The following is a 19,503-nucleotide window of genomic DNA, read 5'->3' as shown; positions in this document are numbered from 1 at the left end:
CCACTCGCCCCAAGGCTTTCTTCCTCCATGCAAAGTACAACTCCTGAAATACTCAGTCAAGCTGAATGACATTCTGACCCGTGACATTTTTTTGTGTTGAGGACAGTAGAGTGGAGCGCAAACAAAACATTTTCAGCCGGGCAGTGGTGGCCTAGCGGTTAAGGAAGCAGTCCTGTAAGGTTGCCGGTTCGAATCCCGGTCCGCTGAGGTGCCACTGGGCAAAGCACCGTCCCCACACACTGCTCCCCGGGCGCCTGTCTTGGCTGCCCACTGCTCACCAAGGGTGATGGTTAAGAGCAGAGGACACATTTCGACACATTCCTTTAACGTCTCAGATTCCTCAGCAGGCAGAGCCTGACGAATCCTGGCTTTGTCATCTTGGAATCTGACTTTTTCATCAGACAAGTAAAAAAATGAATCCACTGATGGGGAAATGTGGTCATGTGGTTTACATGTTCATTCAGGCTTGTATGGAAGAGACGGTGCATGATGGGTGCATCATTTCATGTTTTTTTCCCTGATGTGGCCATCACTCTGAAACAGAACTTCTTCCATTCTCTCAATCTTTCAGACAAATTGAAACCTTTGTAACGGTCATCCTCAGAAAAGATTGTCTCTTGTATGGCCGCACAGTGGTATAGTATTTGTTGCCTAGTGTTTTTACTTTCACTATTAAAAACAGCCGTGACCTTTAAGGCGATACACCAAATCACGCGCAGTCAAGATTGTTTTCTGCTGAGATGATGGTTCCTCCACCCTCCTTCTGTGTTCTTCAGTTCCTCATTCAATTGTATTCGTTTCATGGTCACTAGGGCATCATAGACATCCATGCCATGTGACAGAAGGTTACAGCAGTTCAGTACCGCGGACAGCGGCAGTGTCGGATTTCCACGCCCTTGTGGACTGCGGGACGGGGAGCAAGAAAACATCTGATGACATCTGTCTTCAGCAGACTCCTATCTCTACTGCCTGCTAATCTTCTCAACACGTTTTTTGCTGATTGTGTTCTCTTTTTTTTCTCTCCCCGCGTCCTTTGCACAGAAATCCATACCAAACATCTTGTTAGACTCAACCTACTCAGTTTGGCTTCTCTAGATTTTATTTATTTTTTTCACAAATTGCATCCTTGGAATGAAACTCATCCAATGGCTATTTATCAGCCGAAAGCTCAGGCCTCTTTATGGCATTCGCCATTGTGATCTAAATGCAGAGGCATGAAGTGGAACCAGTTCATGGAACATGTTTGGACAGTTCTCATATGCCCCATCATGAGATAATAAATTATTGACTGTTTTGTTCATTTTAAACTCTATGCTATGGGCTGCATGTGGATTTGTAACAAAAGCCACCAAGCTCAGTGCAGGCAATCACACTTTGAATGCTAGATTTCGGCTGTTATAGAAGGCTGCAACCTTTCTTCAGTATTTAATATTCAGCGCCATGTCATGCCTGCCACAAGGTGAACAGACCCTAAAGTGCATGAAAAAAACCAGCAGCCTTGGTTTGGTTTAGCGATTACAGTCACTGAATGCACTCATCGCTCCCCCCCCACCCAAATCAATAATCGTCAGCACTCAGGCCGAGGGAAACTCTAACCCATCCTGCAGACACATCCACAGGCAAGCGGCCTTCGCTGTGGAGAGATCGGAGACCCTGCCACAAAGAAGAAGCAAGGCGACAGTCGGGCAAGGGCCTGACCGGTAAGTCATTGGCGTGTTCTGTTGACATCAGCTATGCTGTGAAGGCCGCCGTCCTGGCTAGTCAGCTCCCTTGGAGGAACACGTACAATGAACCATTCAAACATTTCTTACATCCATCGTGCAATCAAAGCTTTTCATTGTCCAGGCTCGCTATTGTTAGAATTTCATCTCATAATTAGAACAAGATATTACTCATTCAGCTCGCAACATTTAGTCAATAGGCACGGAGTAACAGCCTTACTGACAGGAGATTACTCATTTACTGGATAGCGCCGGTATGAATGCATCATTCAGTCACGCAATTAGAAACATCTTTGCCAAATTTACTCTCATCACATTACCTCAATCGAACCTCTGGTTCTGAATGCAGATGCGGAGATGGGACGATGTCACATGTTACTTCTTTCTACTGTCCGTGAAAGCTCCCTAGGCTTCCACTCAGGGCCCGTGTGGGGGCCTGATCAGCGTGCGGGTGTTGTTCAGATGTGGGGATTTTTGAAAAGGCCGTCTTCTTTGTCTTGATGTGGGGGAGGGGGGTGTCCATCCACCCATCTATTTACCAAATTCCCTCATTTGATTCAGACCCTGGCTGAGGACATTGATTGCGTTTTGCATGGACTTTAGTATGCTGGCTAATATTGACTAATTTTTTGTGTTTGCACATATATAGATTCCAGAAGCCTGGAAAAGACATTATCCAGATGCTACCTGCTACCTGAAGTACTTTTATCCCAGTTCATGAGCCTACTTGCACAGGTTTCATGTTGGTGATATTAATTCAAGCTCAAACAACAGTGGCAATAAAAACGTAGTAATCGTGACAGCCTGACAGCAAAAAAAGTGGAAGGTGTGTTTAATATTTTCAGATCCAGAACACAATGTTGGCATTTAATAGGTTCAGGAAAACCATATTTAACTTCTATGTTGGGTATAAGAAAACATGAATAATGTAAAAATATGACATTTACGGCATCCTGTCCAGAGTGACCTAGATAGTAGTTTCAGTCCCCCCTGGAACAATTCAGGGTCAAGTGTCTTGCTCAGGGACACAATGGAAGTTAGTGGGGTTTTGAACCTGTGACTTTGTGGTGTCTTCTGGTTCACAGGTGAGTGTTACCCACTAGGCTACTAGCACAGCAATGTCTAACTTCTGAAAAGTACCTTCATTTCGACAGTCAGTGCCTGGCTGGGGCTGATGAGCTGAAGGATTACTTTTATTGAGAGAGAATACACACACACACACACATATACATTTACATTTACAGCATTTGGCAGACGCCCTTATCCAGAGCGACTTACAACGGGCTTTCAAGTTACCATCGATGAAGAGATCAATTCCGGTTCACTAGGACCCCAACTATGAATACATCTATTTAATTCACTCTGTTGTAGATTCTGTACACAAAGTTCGACAACAAAGTTCGACAACACAATTTAATCTAAATATTCTTTAAAGAGGAAGGTCTTGAGCTGTCGTTTGAAGGTGCTCAGTGACTGAGCTGTTCTGACCTCGAGGGGAAGTTCATTCCACCACCGAGGGGCCAAGACAGAGAAGAGTCTAGATGAGCGTTATCCTTTTACCTTCAGAGATGGGGGGACCAGGCGAGCAGTACTGGAGGCTCGGAGTAAACGAGGTGCAGTGCGAGGTGTAGTAAGGGCTGTGAGGTAGGATGGTGCTACTCCATGTTTGGCTTTGTAGGCCAGCATCAGTATTTTGATACTGATGTGTGCAGCTACTGGGAGCCAGTGGAGGGAACGTAGCAGAGGGGTGGTATGGGAGAATTTGGGAAGGTTGAAGATCAGTCGTGCTGCTGCATTTTGTATGAGTTGTAGAGGTCGGATGGTACATAGTGGTAGACCAGCTAGAAGGGAGTTGCAGTAGTCCAGTCGTGAGATTACTAAGGACTGACCCAGTAGTTGGGTGGCCTGGGTTGACAGATAAGGGCGGATTCGTCTGATATTGTAGAGAAGGAATCTACATGAGTGGGAAAGATTGCTGATGTGAGTTGAGAAGGAGAGTTGGTTGTCTATTGTTACGCCAAGGTTGCGGGCTGTTGCAGAAGGAGAGAGCTGCGAGTTGTCTAGGTAAATAGCAAGATCCTGATGTGGTGAAGAATCTGCTGGAATGAATATTAGTTCAGTTTTGGTGGGATTGAGTTGGAGGTGATGGGCTGCCATCCAAGACGAGATGTCTGTTAGACATGCAGAGATTTTGGAAGCAGCATGAAGATCAGAGGGAGGAAAGGAGAAGAGGAGTTGTGTGTCGTCAGCATAGCAGTGGTAGGATAAACCATGTGAGGAAATGACCTCACCAAGTGATCTCGTGTAGAGGGAGAAAAGGAGAGGACCTAGCACCGAGCCTTGAGGGACACCAGTGCAAACCACTGCCATGCTGAGCCCCGAATTCCAAGCCTCTTCAGGATTGACAAAAGAGTCTTGTGGTTAACGGTGTCAAATGCAGCAGATAGGTCGAGGAGAATAAGAACTGATGACAGTTTTGCCAATCTGGCTGCATGTAGCTGCTCGGTAACCGCCAAAAGGGCAGTCTCGGTGGAATGAGCTGTTCTGGTTCCTGGTTAGGATCCAGGAGGTTTATATATAAAAAAAATATATATATATATTTTTTTTTTTTTTTTTACATAAATAATGTCAAATCCACATGTCAAATATATGTTTTAATTAATTTTGTAGTCAATATATTCCAGAATGCTGCCCATAACCTCAACATAGTCATATATTTTAGTGTTACTGTCCAAGGGGACACACTCGTACACACACACCTACAGACAATTAAGAGTTGGCAATTCACTGAGCTGCATGCCTTTACACAGCAGTGGGAATCTGGATAATCGGGGGGAAAACCCACCCCAATACAGGGAGAAAATGAATCTGGTTAGATCTGATTCTTATTCAAGATGAAAATCTCTCAAACCATATTGAGTAACACAGACTGTTGCACTTGGCATAATTATATACATGAGAATACACTTGAACTATTGTTTCATGATAAATGCCCAAGAAATAATATATTATAGAAATAAAACAGAAATCCTGGGCATCCTCACCACCATATTCCCTTATCTTTATTCTCCAATACGGGCATTTTAAAGCATAGACTTTTTTCAAGTCTGACATGATGGCACAGGGCTCCATACTGGGACCCCTTCACTCTGCGGTGAACTATCCCCTCACAGGGTTTCCCGTAACACAGATGATCCCACAATATTGGCATGGATTTCAGCTTGTTCATCTCCTCGAGCTCAGCCTATCTAAAAGCGCAGTTGTGGTCACCTCAGCCAAATGCTCCATTCATCATACCATTAATATTACAACTGACTCTTCGTCCCTTATGCCTTCCAAGGTCATAACAAAAAAACCTGGGAATCATGATTGATGACCAACCATCCTTCTTCAGGCATGTGGCATCTGTGTCATGGTCCTCTTGCTTTGCACTTTATGATATGAGAAATATTTGACCTTTCCTTTCCACTTGACTGTAATGCTCTGCTTGCAAGTACAGTGGTCCAAAATGGTGCCACTGACTGGTTCTCAGTCAACCAAAAGATCCCAAAAGATCATAGACTGGGTACTCATTGCTGCCAAATTCTATTCACTTAAGCTTATCTGCAGAGTTAGTCCCAGATCCATGTGTTTCTCTGTGAAATGTTGCCTGACAGGGTAATTGCAAGTGCAAACAAGGCAAGGTTCTTACAGTCCATGCCACTGTTTCCCCAGATAGTTGGATGAACTTCCATCAGACTCTGTATTCAAGATACTGTTGAGAACTCACATATTCAGAGAAAAAAACTCATCAGCTACATTTAAACATTCTACAAATTTCTTCAAATTGTCTTACTTGCATCTGTGTGATGCTTTGAACAAAAGTATTTGGTAATGGAACATAATGTGGAACATGGAGAGCAGCAGAGATGGGGACTCGAGTTGCACTTCAGTCGCACAAACAACGACTTGAGACTTGACTCAGACTTGGATGATGTGACTTGTAACAATGTTAATTTCATGGAATTATCTATGTATACATACATACACACATACATAATTATCTATAATTATTCAGACGGCGAACCTCAACTCTTGGGAGAGTGTTTCCAGATCCTAAATGTTGAAATATCATGCCAGCAGTTTAAAATGATCATATTTTCAGAAAAATTATCGCACACACACAATTTGCTCAGAAAATCTGATTCAATAAAACCTATTGTCATACTGTGCTTTGTAGTGTATAGCATTTGTAAAAAAAAAAAAAAAAGAACTTCCGTAACAGCAACCACGCCAGCAACCACGCACTTAAAACCACTCATCATTGTTTACTTTGCGTGTCACCATGTGTTCAGCAAGGCAGCTGAATCACTGCTTTATATGATCTGTAGTTTGTGTGTTATATATATAATAGATCTATATTAAATGGTTGCAAGTTTGACACCAATGTGTTACATCATGCAGTGATAAAGAGAATAAGCTACATGTAGATTACAGATTTATTGTTTCCCTCCAGAAGTTAGTCGTTTATTTGATTAATATTTCGCATTTCCTTACTTAATGCATAGAATTAATCAGTACACCTGGTACCCTAAAACTCTGTTCAGCTGTATTATATTTTGCTTAGGACAGTGACAAACTGACTGTACATTGTGTTCCTCCCCTCTGAGGGCTCCATATTTCCAGCCTATGGAGATGTACACCTAAGCTTAATGCCTAGAATTTCAAGTTATGTTTTTGTTACTTATTATTTAAACACTTATTATTTATTTCGCTAGCTAGTGCTACTAGTGAATAGATGTCAAATCGCGCTATGCTGTGTGCTGCCCTTTTAGTGTGGACTCAAAAATATTGCAGCAATGCAGTGAACATAAAATAACAGCTTTTGTTTCGCAATATGTAGTAATTTTATATAAATGACAATTTTATTAGCTTTATCATCCAAGCAAGCATGTTCATAGCCCTCTGAAGTGCATGATCTGGTCAATCTTGATAATGTGTATAATAATAGATGGTTTTTAATGTAAAACATGCACGAATGAAGTCTTAAAGTCAGTCATTTGTAACTTGAGATTTGACCTGGACCTGGAAAGAATGACTTGCCAGCATCACGCTGGAGTTCTGGCCTTTGGCCGAGGAGGGCGTGGTCTAAGGAAGGGGCGTGGACGGGGGCGGGGTAGTTGCGTTGGCATGCCCGCGTGACGTCACCGGCAAGTTGAAGCTGTCAGTGCCCGCATAAAAAAAAAAAAAAAAAAAAAACACACACACACACACACACACACAGAGAGAGAAAGAAACGCCCGAAAACTTGTGCCGTGCACGGCGGCGACGCGCAGAGCGGCATTCCGGCGCCGCAGCGGGGGAAACGGGTTCCGCCAGAGTCATGTTTTCGTGCCGACGCTGGCGGTCGAGCTGAATGCCGAGCAGCGAGGCGACGGAGTAGCGCCGGAGACGCGACGCCAAGTTCGTGAGGGGGGCGCAGGACGGCGTCTTGTGAGACCCCCGGCGCCGCCACCACCACCACCAGGTAAACCGCGGTCCGCTGGGCTCTCGGCGGAGGGTAACAAGCGCGGTGCTGGCGGGGTTTGTTTTGTGTGCAACACCCCCACCGCCACCCCGCGCTCGGCGGCCCTGAAACTTTTCTTCGGCCCGAACCCCCGCGTCGGCGACCAAAAAAAAGCAACAAAAACACCCCCCGCCAAACAACCAACTAAGAAAGAAGTTGAAAAGTACGAGTTGGACGGCCGCGCCGGTGATGATTATCTGTGCGCGGCTACGTGGATCCCCCGCCGCCCGCCCACGTCCTCCGCCCGGTCCCGGGTTTTACGAAGTTCGTCGTCGTGGTTCGCCATGTTCTGCACGTTCTTCTTTTGTTGTGTCTAGCAGTCGCGTCGTCGTCCTTGTTGTTGTTGTTTTGGTGTTTTTTTTGCGTTGTAGTCTGGCTCCGCACTGTTTACCACGAACAAGGACGGTCGTCCGGGGCAAAGCGTTTTGAATATTTAATGTCAGGCAGGTCTGGTGTCTGCTACGCTGAGCGTCGGGGACGGGAGCCAGTTCTTCTGGTTCTCCTCCGAGTTGCATCACCGGGACGCGGAACCCCGCTTATTTTGTGGGGTGCTGGGGTGGAATAGATGGGGGGACGTCCCAGAATCCCTAGCTGGTGTACCTGCCCCGTGTGCAGTATGGGGTGAAAGATCGTGCCAGAGAGGTTTGAGGTTTAATGAACGACATGCCTGTGCAATTTCTTTTATTTTTTGCCTTCGGCTTTTGGATTATTGGTGGCTTAGCATCCAGCCGGATCAGCTCCTAAAGCGACGCGTGCTTTGCCAGTGGTTGCTTCATTTATACACACTAGGGGTTCTTGTTCTGGTGGATCATGGGCTTTGGGAGCGAGGTTGTTTCGCAACGCGACCTGGAAGACGGGGGGTCGGGCCGTGTGACCCCCTGTTGGCGCCCGGCGTCCGGTTCATTAAGCCAGGTCCAGTTACTGAGGATGGCAAGAAGTCCGGTGCCGCGCTGAGGTGTTTGCTGCTGACGCCCTTCCATATGCTGCAGCTCTAGAATTACTGGAATGAATCTAGTAATTTTAGATCGCCGCAGGACAATGACCTTACTTCCCCAGGCCGTTCATATCCGTCTTTGTCCGGGAGATGTCCTCAGTCTGATCCTTCCTTTGCCTCTCTTGCTTCGTGGTAACAATCCTCTTTTCTGTTATTGTGGACTTAGTTATTTTTTTTTTTTCTCTAAACTGCGTTTAATCCTCTTTGGAGATTTCTGCACGAAGGCCGCGATTCCCTAAAGGGCAAGGATATGCTTGAGGTCACCCCGCCCACACATTGTAGCTCGCGCAGCATTAATTATCCTGAATAATTAGCAGTCATGTTATTCACGTCTCCTATTTTCACTAATGGTCCTTGGGGACATGTATGCATCGTGTTTGGAGGTTTTGGCTTTAATTATGGTGTGGGTAGACCCTGTTTTTTTTTTTTTTTTTTTTGGTGCTAGTGGCACCATGCCTGAGAGAATCAATGTTGGTAGGCATCTGGGGGGGGTTGCATGGACAGTCAGCAAGCACTGGAGCCAAGTTTGGAGGTCTAACGTCCTGTCCGCTTTTCTCTCGCTTTCTCCTCCAGGAGCGTGATGGAGACAAGAGAGTTGGCTATAGTGGCCAGCAGCTTTGTGGGCTTCCAGCTGCTCTTCTATGGGGTCAGCCCCCTGCTCTCATCCATCATCACCAAAGGCTACGGTGTCCTGCCCTCCTCCAAACACTGCGAGTGGAACTCTAGGTAGTGGTCTATGAAAAAAAAAAAAAAAATGCTGTGCAATTGTCGCAAGTATCCACACGTCCGCATTTTTACGAGTGCTTGAAGGTTAGAAGGTCCCGGGGGTTAAAGGTTGTTGCGACAGAAGCTATGGACCCTCCCCCCATCACCTCCCACATTCTGATTAGTGGAGCAGCAGATGAACTTCAGCCATTTGCTTGTTACATAAGCAGCGATCAACGACTCTTGAGGCCTGAATTCGGATTACGCAAGTTTGTGCCGAAATGTCTTTACGAATGAATGTACCCCTGATCGAAAAAGCAATTTGTGCCCAAATAAACAGATCGATCACCACAGATGCCGCAGCGGCGGACTCGAAGCAGGAAGCCAAAAAGTAGCTCGAGACCAGTTGTGGTCGAGGCCCCTAGACTTATGGATGTAGAGATGCTCTGGGATTCTCTGGGAGTGTTCTCTGAGTTTCTTGCTCTTATATCCACACACACACACACACACACTGGGAAAAAAAAAAAACAGTCATGTGACCAGTCATACCTGTTTTAGGAATTAGCCATGAGGTATATGTCCCGTTGCACTATGTAATGCAAGAGGAATGTAAGAATTTGATTTTCACTCCAAATCTAGCGATAAGGGAGCAACGATAATGATAAGTCAACATTTGCCTACATGTGTGTGCAGACAGTAGAAGCCAGAGGTGAGAGATATGAGCTGAAAAGAAATTCATGAAACAGAATATGAGAAATGCATTTGCTTCTGAATATGATCATGATAAAAATGGACTTTGCAGAATTGGTGTAGGCTTGCTCGTATGCATGTTCGTATTATGACATTGACATTTGGAGAGATATATTTACCTGTAACCATGTGTCTTTTGCTAAACTGGTGTTCTCCCTGTTGTTCTGTGAAATGCTGTTTTTTCAGGCTGGTGTCCACCATCCACGCTCTGATTGTTGGTCTCCTCTGTCTCTACATCTTGTGGTTTGACGATGCTGTCAATGCAGATCCAGTCTGGTAAGCAGGTTCATTGTCCGTCCAGAACGCTCATAGTCAGAAAAGCTCCACACCTACCTGAACGCCTCAGATTCAGGGCGCCTCAGCATTTTTCACCCAGTGAAGCACCTTTTTCGGAGGATTTTTTTCACTGCTCTTTTGTTTCCTTCCTTTCCTGCTGCCTGTCTGATCTGCATCTTTGACTCCTGAAAAGAAAGAATGGTAATTCATCCACTCTTCTCTTCATGTCCTCTTTGGTTCCCCTTTTTAAAGCATAATTTCTTCTTTTCTGCCTTTGCACAATAATCAAAATATTAAAATAATTACAACACCATATTATGCTTAAGACCATATTTTACTTAAAGGTCCCCTATTATGATTTTATTTTATTTTTTGCTTTTTATTGGTATTTGTGGTCTCCTAATACGGTATCCTTGGTGCAGAATTACAGCCAGTCCCACAATGAGATTCCCCCATAATGTCTATAGCGTTAAATGATAGTTAGGAGGAGAGCGGGCATTTGGGGAAGTCACGTCATCAACACCATTCACCAACCACAATGTTTGCCGCAGACAGGAAGTCGTGTCAGCGTTTTTCCAGATGAAAATAAAATGAACTCACTGGTTCTTCTGAGTCTTGTGTGACTGGATTAAAAATATATACATTTTGTGCTTATTTTTACATCCAATCACCGAGTAACTGCAGTGCTTCGCATGTTTGGAAGCCATGACGGTCGATGGAGGGGTGGGAAATTCTCTGGGCTGAAAAAGCAAAAGTAACGGGAGGTAACCTTTCCCCTTATGACTACATAAGGGGACAAATTCCAGATCCAACCGTCTGAGCTGCTGCTCTCTGAACGGTGAATCAGAATGGCCAAAGCACTATTTTCTAGCTACGGTAGGGGAACTCGTATTAATGTTAAATAATCTATAAAGTGAAATAATAATAATACATTGAAATTCTTATAATAGGGGACCATTTAAATACTAAACATAATTGAATAGCAGGAAAAAGTTCATTTGATTTGATTACCAAATTCAAAAAAGTAAATCTTTTATACTCACAACATTTGATATATATATGTTAATCCGAAATTCAGTTGGTCTGGTTATTACAATATGAGCTGCATTCAGTTTTTTTTTTTTTTTAGAAAAGGCTTCACAATGCAGAACTTCTCATAAGAATCATAATTTATGCAGCAAATAATTGGCTGGGATTGAAGGTTTACTTTTTTGGATGTTACTAAAACAAAATACCTTTTTTTTTGCTCCACAGCATTCTAATTTTATTCACAATATATTCTATACTAATTTTCATCAACCAACTGGAATATTATATTGAACATCTCTTAACTTTTAATTACATGTCTCAACAAACACATTTTTTGAATTCATTGTTCTGATTGATACATATTTAAACCCACTAAAATAAGACAGGTGAGTAGGTGCCGTATTATTTTTTCTGTTTTGCTCCCCTAACCTCTGTCCTCATCTCGTTTTCACCTCTGAATTAATTCCTTTGGTAGAATGAACCTTGTTGCCAAAACTCTCTCTCCCCCTCTCAGTGTATATTAGTCTCCTTCAGTCGCTCTCCTCTCCAATCAGACCGGGCCCTGTGCCTGCCAACAAGGTTCCTTTTCATAGAAAACAGTCCTCCAGTCTTTTCAGCCGAACACACACACAGACACACACTCTCACAAACCCACCAGACTTCATCTGATCAGCCCCTCTCTCCCATTGTCCCTGCTTCTCCTTAGACCAGCATCGCTGATGAAGCGAGACAGGGGGGAATAAAAGAAAGGGGAGGGTGGTGCGGAGGATCTCCCCCCACCAAAAAAAAAAACCTTCTGCTCCATGCACTTTTGTCTGACACCTTATTTTCCTTTTCTTATTCGTAGTGTCATTGCTTCTCTCTGCTGCTCTCCCTCCCTCTCTCGCTATTTTTTTTCTGCCCACTTCTCTACTGGTTGTGTGGACCCCCCTCCCTCCACCGCGCCTGTTCTGCGTCTTTCAGGCTTTCTCAGCGGTTTCGCTTCTTTTCTTTGTTCCTGCAAATCCTCCATTCTTATATCCAACAGCTGGCCTTTAGCTTCATTTTATTCAAGCCCAGTCCCATGTAGAGTGTTTTTTTTTTATTTATAAAGACCACTAATGCTGCCCGTGTTCTCATTTTGGCCAAAATTTGATGCAAAATCGGTCCATCGCAGCATGTTTGCATCGACGCAATCTCAGGTCTCGCTTGCATATTTTGTTCGGACATTTTGTGATTTGATTTATCCCGGCCGGCCTGTTAACCCAGATGAACGCACCTCTGATGCAATTATCGCAGTCGGCTCCGTGTCATTGTACCCCCATCGGGCTGCACTGATAACCCGAGTGCATAGCGACAACCTTTGGAATGGCCCGATTTCTCACTGCCTCTTGCATAACAGTGGCAGATAATTGCCGACCTCTGGATGAGGTGTACGTGTTAACATACATTTCGTGCAAAGTAGACCAAGGCCATGCCGTTTATGGATTTACTTTAGTCTTTCATTTACGGTTGTGCTGTTCTGGATTCATTTGATATGGCGTTAGAATGTGGTCGTGTGAAATGCGTTCAGTTGCAACAAATGCAATCAAGAAAAACAATTAAAATTGTGTACAAGTGCCCAGAAGGATAGTAGGTATCATCAGCTATTGTTTGTATTTTTCCAATGGTGGAATGAGCTTTCAATCGAGTCCCCAATACCTCTCTGTTTTTGAGAACCTCTGGAAAATCCAATTTCTTCAGAGTGTGACTGCTCTCCTTAACAAGCAATCATGACGAGCGCACACTTCCAAGGCACTTCTTCACTTGATCTTCTTACACTGTGTCTCATGTCTTATTAAGAGGCTTGGCACTCCAAGGTCTAGCTCTACTTTAGCTTGAGTGTTGTTTCACTTCTGAGCCACTTTGGATAAAGGCGTTGTCAACACAAAAATAATCAACTTGTAATTAAATTTCATGCAATTCATTGAATAACTGATATCATCAGCATTTGCCTTGACCTGCCATTGAGTGCTGGTGTTTTGTGATATGATCTTTTTATTGATGCTTTGGTAGCATTTCGCATCACTCCTGACTGGACCCAATAGGTTCCAAGCAGTTGAAGGAGGCACAGGGACATTCAGCTTGTCTCATGGCCCATCAGGCCTGCGTGAATGAGGGCAGCGGTTTGTTCACGTGAATGTAAACGAGGCAGCATAATGCTCAATTTAAAATCAAAATCACAATTTTATGCCATTTAGTCATGCAAGCCCTACTGTAATTGATGAACCGCTTTTTCGGGGTTTGGGTTATATAAGCTGGCCTGAGCTGGAAGCTGAGGTAGAGGTTTTGTGTAGCCATGTATCTGACTAGGTGCAACCTACAATATCCCAGCTGGCAGAAGAGAAAACATGAGCGGTCAAGAAAGGTCAACACAGTGCTGTGTGTGTACAAGAGACCAAGAGAGAGGGACAGAAAGGCAGACACAAAGCTTTTGTTTCACACAAGACACACACACACAAACACACACTTATACACTAGTGCACCACCTGTAGACAGGAGTCACTATCACTTTCAAGCTCACTTTACCGGATTTCAAGAGCACTACACACACACACACACACACACACACACCACTGCCCTGCTGGTAGACCTCTGTGTCAAGCGTTACTATCACTTTCAAGCTTGAGTGGCTAACACACACACACGCACCTACACACCATGTACATTCCAGGAAACCATAATTTCTATTTCCTTGCTCAACATCTGTTATTTATGACTGGACTTCACTCCTGACAAACCACCAGGCAAATTAGCAAATGAAACAAATGTATAAATACTGTAATTGCCACATTACCTGATGAAGGATTGTTTTGAAAAATTTAAGACTACCGTTATTCTACAGTCATGGCCAAAGGTTTTGAGAATGACCCACATACTTTTTTTTTATTATGATAATTTGCATCAACTCCAGAAAGTTATGACGAGTGATCAGATGAATTGCAAAGTTCCTCTTTGCCAGGAACATGAACTTAATTCCAGTAAACCCATTTCTACTGCATTTCAGACCTGCCACAAAAGGACCTGCTGAGATCCATTTCAAGTGAGAGTGTTGATGAGCACAAGGCTGGAGATCATTCTGTCATGCTGATCGAGTTAGAATAGCAGTCTGGATGCTTTAAAATGAGGGCGATGCTTGAAATCTGTTAACCGTGGTTACCTGCATTACCTGCACCGAAACACATGCAGTCATCATCGCGTTGCATTAGAAATGGCTTCACAGGCGAGGATATTGCTGCTACTATCAACCATTTATCAGATCATCAAAAACTTCAAGGAGAGAGGTTCAAGTGTTGTGAAGAAGGCTTCAGGGTGCCCAAGAAAGTCCAGCAAGCACCAGAACCATCTCATAAAGATTATTCAGCTGCAGGATTGGGATGCCACAAGTGCAGAGCTTGCCACCAGGAATGGCAGTAGGCAGGTGTGAGTTCATCTTCATGCACAGTCAGGCGAAGACTTTTGGAGGACGGCCTGGTGTCAAGAAGGGCAGCAAAGAAGCCACTTCTCTCCAAGAAAAACATCAAAGACAGACTGATATTCTGCAAGAAGTACATGGATTGGACTGCTGGGGACTGGGGATGAAGTCATTTTCTTGGATGAAGCCCCTTTCTGATTGCTTGGGGCATCTGGAAAAATGATTGTCCGGAGAAGAAAAGGTGGGCGCTACCATCAGTCCTGTCTAGTGCCAACAGTAAAGCATCCTGAGACCATTCATGTTTGGGGATGCTTCTCATCCAAGGGAGTGGGCTCACTCACAAACCATGAAAGAACATATTGGTGAATAACAATGCATTTGCCAACATGATGGAGCACAATGATATAAGGCCAAAGTGATAACTAAGTGAGATTTTGGGTCCATGGCCAGCAGACCTTAATCCAATTGAGAACTTGTGGTCAATCCTCAAGAGGCAGGTGGACGAACAAGTGGGGCAGTGGTGGGGCAGTGGTGGCCTAGCGGTTAAGAAAGCGGACCCGTAATCAGAAGGTTGCCGGTTCGTATCCGGACCCGCCAAGGTACAACTGAGGTGCCACTGAGCAAAGCACCGTCCCCACACACTGCTCCCCGGGCGCCGGTCATGGCTGCCCACTGCTCACTCAGGGTGATGGGATAAATGCAGAGGACAAATTTCACTCTGTGCACCGTGTGCTATGTATCACATGTGACAATCACTTCACTTTCTCACTTTCTCAAAAACCCTCAAATTCTGACAAACTCCAAGCACTACTGAATGGGTCGCATCAGTCAGGATTTGGCCCAGAAGTTGATTGACAGCGTGCCAGGGGAGAATTGCAGAGCTCTTGACAAAAAACGGCCAATACTTCAAATGTATCTTTGCATAAACTTTGTGTAATTGTCAATAAAAGCCTTTGAAACTTATTAAATGCTTTAATTATACCTCAATACTCCACCAAAACAACAAGCGTTCAAATTAGGACCGCCGCCTCACCCTTATCGGATCAAAATGGCCTAAAACCAACATACACACACCCAGTTCCTGTATTTTCCAATGGCTGCTGTCAGTGGGGCATACTGAACAGGATCTCGCCTGGACGCAGGTGGCAGACCAGCCATGAATCATGTATTTATGTTGCAACATTCGCAGAAGGTAACCGGCGATTTTTCCCTCCTCATGCCGAGCTGTATTTGTTTCACTCTGCTGTCTCACTGCCTCGCAGGGGAGACCCCAGTCTGGTTAAGGTCAACGTGGCAATAACCAGTGGATATCTAATATATGGTAAGGTTTGCACGTTAAATTTAAAACCCCTTACTTTACTTAAGCCTTCGAAGAGCAGGATCACGTGCAGCAAATGTTTGAACGTTTACTGAGGAAATGTTGTGTTTCTGTCCTCTAGACTTGGTGTTGCTGGCCTGCAACTGGAGCACGATGGGAGACAGCTTTTTCGTCTGTCACCACTTGGCGGCGCTTTACGCTTACAGTTATGTCCTGGTGAGCTGACATTCAGAAAACTTTTGGAGGACATGGAGAAAAGAGGAACGACATTGTGACATTTTTTTTTTTATTCATGCATAAATTCTAATTGTTACAGACACGTGGAGTGCTCCCATACTTTGCCAACTTTCGTCTTATTTCGGAGTTGTCCACTCCTTTCGTGAACCAAAGGTGAGCACTTCTGCCTCCTTACACTCTGGCAGAGAAAAATATATACAACTGAGGTTGCTGTCTCTTTCACGTGCAAATATCCAATAACAATGCAGTCCAAAAGTAAAATGTTTGTTGTGGTGTTATGCTACCCAGAACGCAATCTTTTTTTCAACCGTCCAGAATGCTTCCTCATTCTGGACCATTTAAACCTGTGCCAGTCATGCGCAAACATTGTGGTCTAGGTGACGGAGAACTACCAAGCATTTTTTTTTTTCGTTTTGTCTCCCTATAGCCCCCTATAGTGTTTAGTGTCGCTCTTAGTTCCAGTTGAAAAATGTCACTTACGCCTCATACGCTTCTCACCCCTTGATCTCTTATGTATGGAAACACAGGCTTTTCTGATCTCTTTGTCTTTGTTGTTTTTTTCCTGTAATCTCCAGGTGGTTTTTTGAGGCACTCCGTTACCCACGTTCCCATCGACTCGTGGTGGCCAATGGTGTGGCCATGGCCGTGGTCTTTTTTCTGGTGCGCATTGCTGTAATGCCTCCATACTACGCCAGTGTGGTGGCCACCTTTGGCACACCAGCCTTCGAGCGCCTTGGTCTCGGGGCTCAAGTTGCCTGGATCGTTTCCTGTGTGTGCTTGGACATCCTCAACACCGTCTGGATGTACAGGATCGCTCGTGGGTGTTACAAGGTCCTCACGGGTGCACCGTCCAGCAAGGCCAAGGGCCCAGACAGCGAGCGCAATAAACAGAACCATGTCAACAATCACACAGACTGAGCAGGAGGAGGAAGCAAGAGGATCAACGGGGTCTGGAAAAATCATGCTACCATTCTCACAAATAAGATAGCAGCTGCTGCATGACGTGTGTTGATGTTTTGTTGTTTCTGTTGGTTTGATGCATCCCCTGAAACAACAAAGGTACTTAGATGGATGTCTGGTACGAGCCTCAATGAAGACTACCCTTGCCGTCTTTGATTGGATGTTCTGGTGGTCTACCACAACCCTAGCCTGCACTTATGAACCAGAGTTTGCACATTTTCTTTCACCAGAGATGGGCGTTCATTGGCAAACCACCTCGTTCCAAACTAGTATCAGAGAATGTACTTAATGTGACCTCATAAACAGTTTTCTCCATTGTCCGCATGCAGACTCTCAGGTCAAGTCACCAGCGGTATAGAAACTGAGCCACATCTGCAACCAGCAGCTCACATCCTGGGCAAACAGCAGCGTTATTGATGGGCTTCATTGTTACGTTCAGCTCCTCCCTCCTCTGACCTCACAACGAAGGCTGAATCCATCCACTGTGTCCATGCTACCTCTAACCGTGTGCAGTTTTTAAAGACTTTGTAGACTCCCATGCATTTGTTGAAAGCATAAAGAATGTCACCTGGAGCCCTGTGCCTTCGGGAATGGTCCTTTGTCTAGCCTGGACCTCGTGGTGATGAACTACTTCGTATCTACAGCACAGCAAACCAGCGCGTCTGTTTCTCAGGCTTCTTCAGGACCGCCTAAAGCACACCTTCGTGTTCATCTTCAGTGTTGTTCCGAGTAGAGCATGCAAATATTGTCCTTTTTTTGTTCTAGTTCTCTCGAGAGTGTGTGAAGGTTGTGCCTTTCATAAATTGAGGTGCTTCCATATGCAGCTGATCATGCCTCATTCATTGTAATATTATAATATCTGTCCACCTTGAAGCTTCACTTGACCATAGGCTGATTAGACCACTATAGTCCAGTTTAGGATGGAGCCGCATTATTGAAGTATTAAACCCTCTGTGCTAGGTTTCAGAGCCAGTATTTCTCCATTATTTCTTGTTGTGCTTTATACAATTCACGACCTTACCAACTAATCATGTATATCTGTAACCTCAAGCCTGGCCTTTACAGCTGTGAACACTTTCTTAAAGCAGTCTGTGGAAATGGGATAGAAGTCCTCCTACTTTCGCTCTTTCCTTCTGTAACTACACCATGGTGAAATCACTGCTTTGGGAGAAAAGGGGCTGGGCTGCATTGCTGCACTTTGTATCCTGTGATTTGGTATGCAGATGGAGGGTTAATAATAAGTGACTGGAAATATCTGTGTTCAACAGAGGATGTCGGTGGCACAGTTATTTATGTCACAGGATAATGACATTCACTTGCCGAATGAATATGATAAATTACCGTATTGGCCCGAATATGGTGTGCCCAGTTGTCCCAAAACCTTACATTAGTCTCAAGATGCTGATATGTGAAATTATGAAAGATGGTACAAAGACAGTAACTGCTGAAGACAAGGACAGAGGCCTAAGTCATCAGACTGTCTTACTTTTATTTTATTACAGTCCTCTATGGCTTTGAACAGGGGTCTGTGTGTTATTAGAACATTTAGGTACTTTCGTAATCAGAAAGTATTCCATTATAATTTGCATTGTGTTCTACAACACTGTTTAGCATGCAAAGATCAGTATTTGCATGCCATTTATTTCTGTGCAATCTGTGAAACACTACCCTCCTTTCAGTGAAATGGTATTGATTTGGTGAAAAGAATATCTGAGTCTCAACAATTCCAGCAATAATGTTATAATCATTTAATCATAATGACAGCCATGCTTACAAGACGTGAACAATTACAGGTAAACTGATTATGGTCTAACTAATTTAAGAATAGTTCAGTAGTTCAGTGAGATTCTGTTTTATTTTTTTCTTTTAAAGAAACTGTCATTACAATAGTTTCTTCCGTGATTTTTAATATGAAAGGTATACACAGCATTAGCTCTTAGGTTTATAGCTTCAACATGCAGTAGACCTCTACTAATGGCCTTCTTACCGTAGCATTCAGATTCCAGACTTACTTGACCGATTTGCTGTATACTGTTGAATAAATCTCCAAGACTGAAAGAAAAACACATTTGTGTCATTTTTGTGCCCCAAAACCTAGACACCCTAAATGTGTGTATTGTTTTTTTTACCCCCATGCTACAAAATCAAGACCCACTTCAGCCAGGGAAATCGTTTTCTTTGAGAGCGTTTCTGTAACTTTGGATTTTTCTTTATGTTATTTGAAAAGGGTGGTAGTAGCCTAGTGGGTAACACACTCGCCTATGAACCAGAAGACCCGGGTTCGATTCCCACTTACTACCATTGTGTCCCTGAGCAAGACACTTAACCCTAAATTGCTCCAGGGAGACTGTCCCTGTAACTACTGATTGTAAGTCGCTCTGGATAAGGGCGTCTGATAAATGCTGTAAATGTAAATGTTCAATAGTTCTTTATATGAGGAACATGCTCGTAGTTCAATGTACTGGTGCCCTCTGTGTCCTCAAGTAGATAAAGGTTCTAATTAGAACTTCAATGAAATATACTCCAAAACCGCTT

At 44.1% G+C, this 19,503-nt stretch overlaps 1 protein-coding gene across 1 annotated transcript; it reads left to right on the top strand.

Moving 5' to 3' along the window:
• Positions 1-6,964: 6,964 nt before the first annotated feature.
• tlcd4b (TLC domain containing 4b) lies at positions 6,965-19,034 on the top strand. Its single transcript, XM_028987080.1, has 7 exons — positions 6,965-7,227; positions 8,834-8,986; positions 9,902-9,991; positions 15,716-15,774; positions 15,893-15,987; positions 16,088-16,161; positions 16,584-19,034. Exons 2-7 carry the CDS (start codon positions 8,841-8,843, stop codon positions 16,924-16,926), a joined length of 807 nt encoding a protein of 268 aa, XP_028842913.1. The 5' UTR covers positions 6,965-7,227; positions 8,834-8,840; the 3' UTR covers positions 16,927-19,034.
• The last annotated feature ends 469 nt before the right edge of the window (positions 19,035-19,503 follow it).

The sequence above is a fragment of the Denticeps clupeoides genome, chromosome 7 (genome assembly GCF_900700375.1).
Source record: "Denticeps clupeoides chromosome 7, fDenClu1.1, whole genome shotgun sequence".
Classification (NCBI taxonomy): Eukaryota; Metazoa; Chordata; class Actinopteri; order Clupeiformes; family Denticipitidae; genus Denticeps; species Denticeps clupeoides.
Note: the sequence above shows the minus strand (reverse complement) of the source record. Positions and strands in the feature narration are given on the sequence as shown.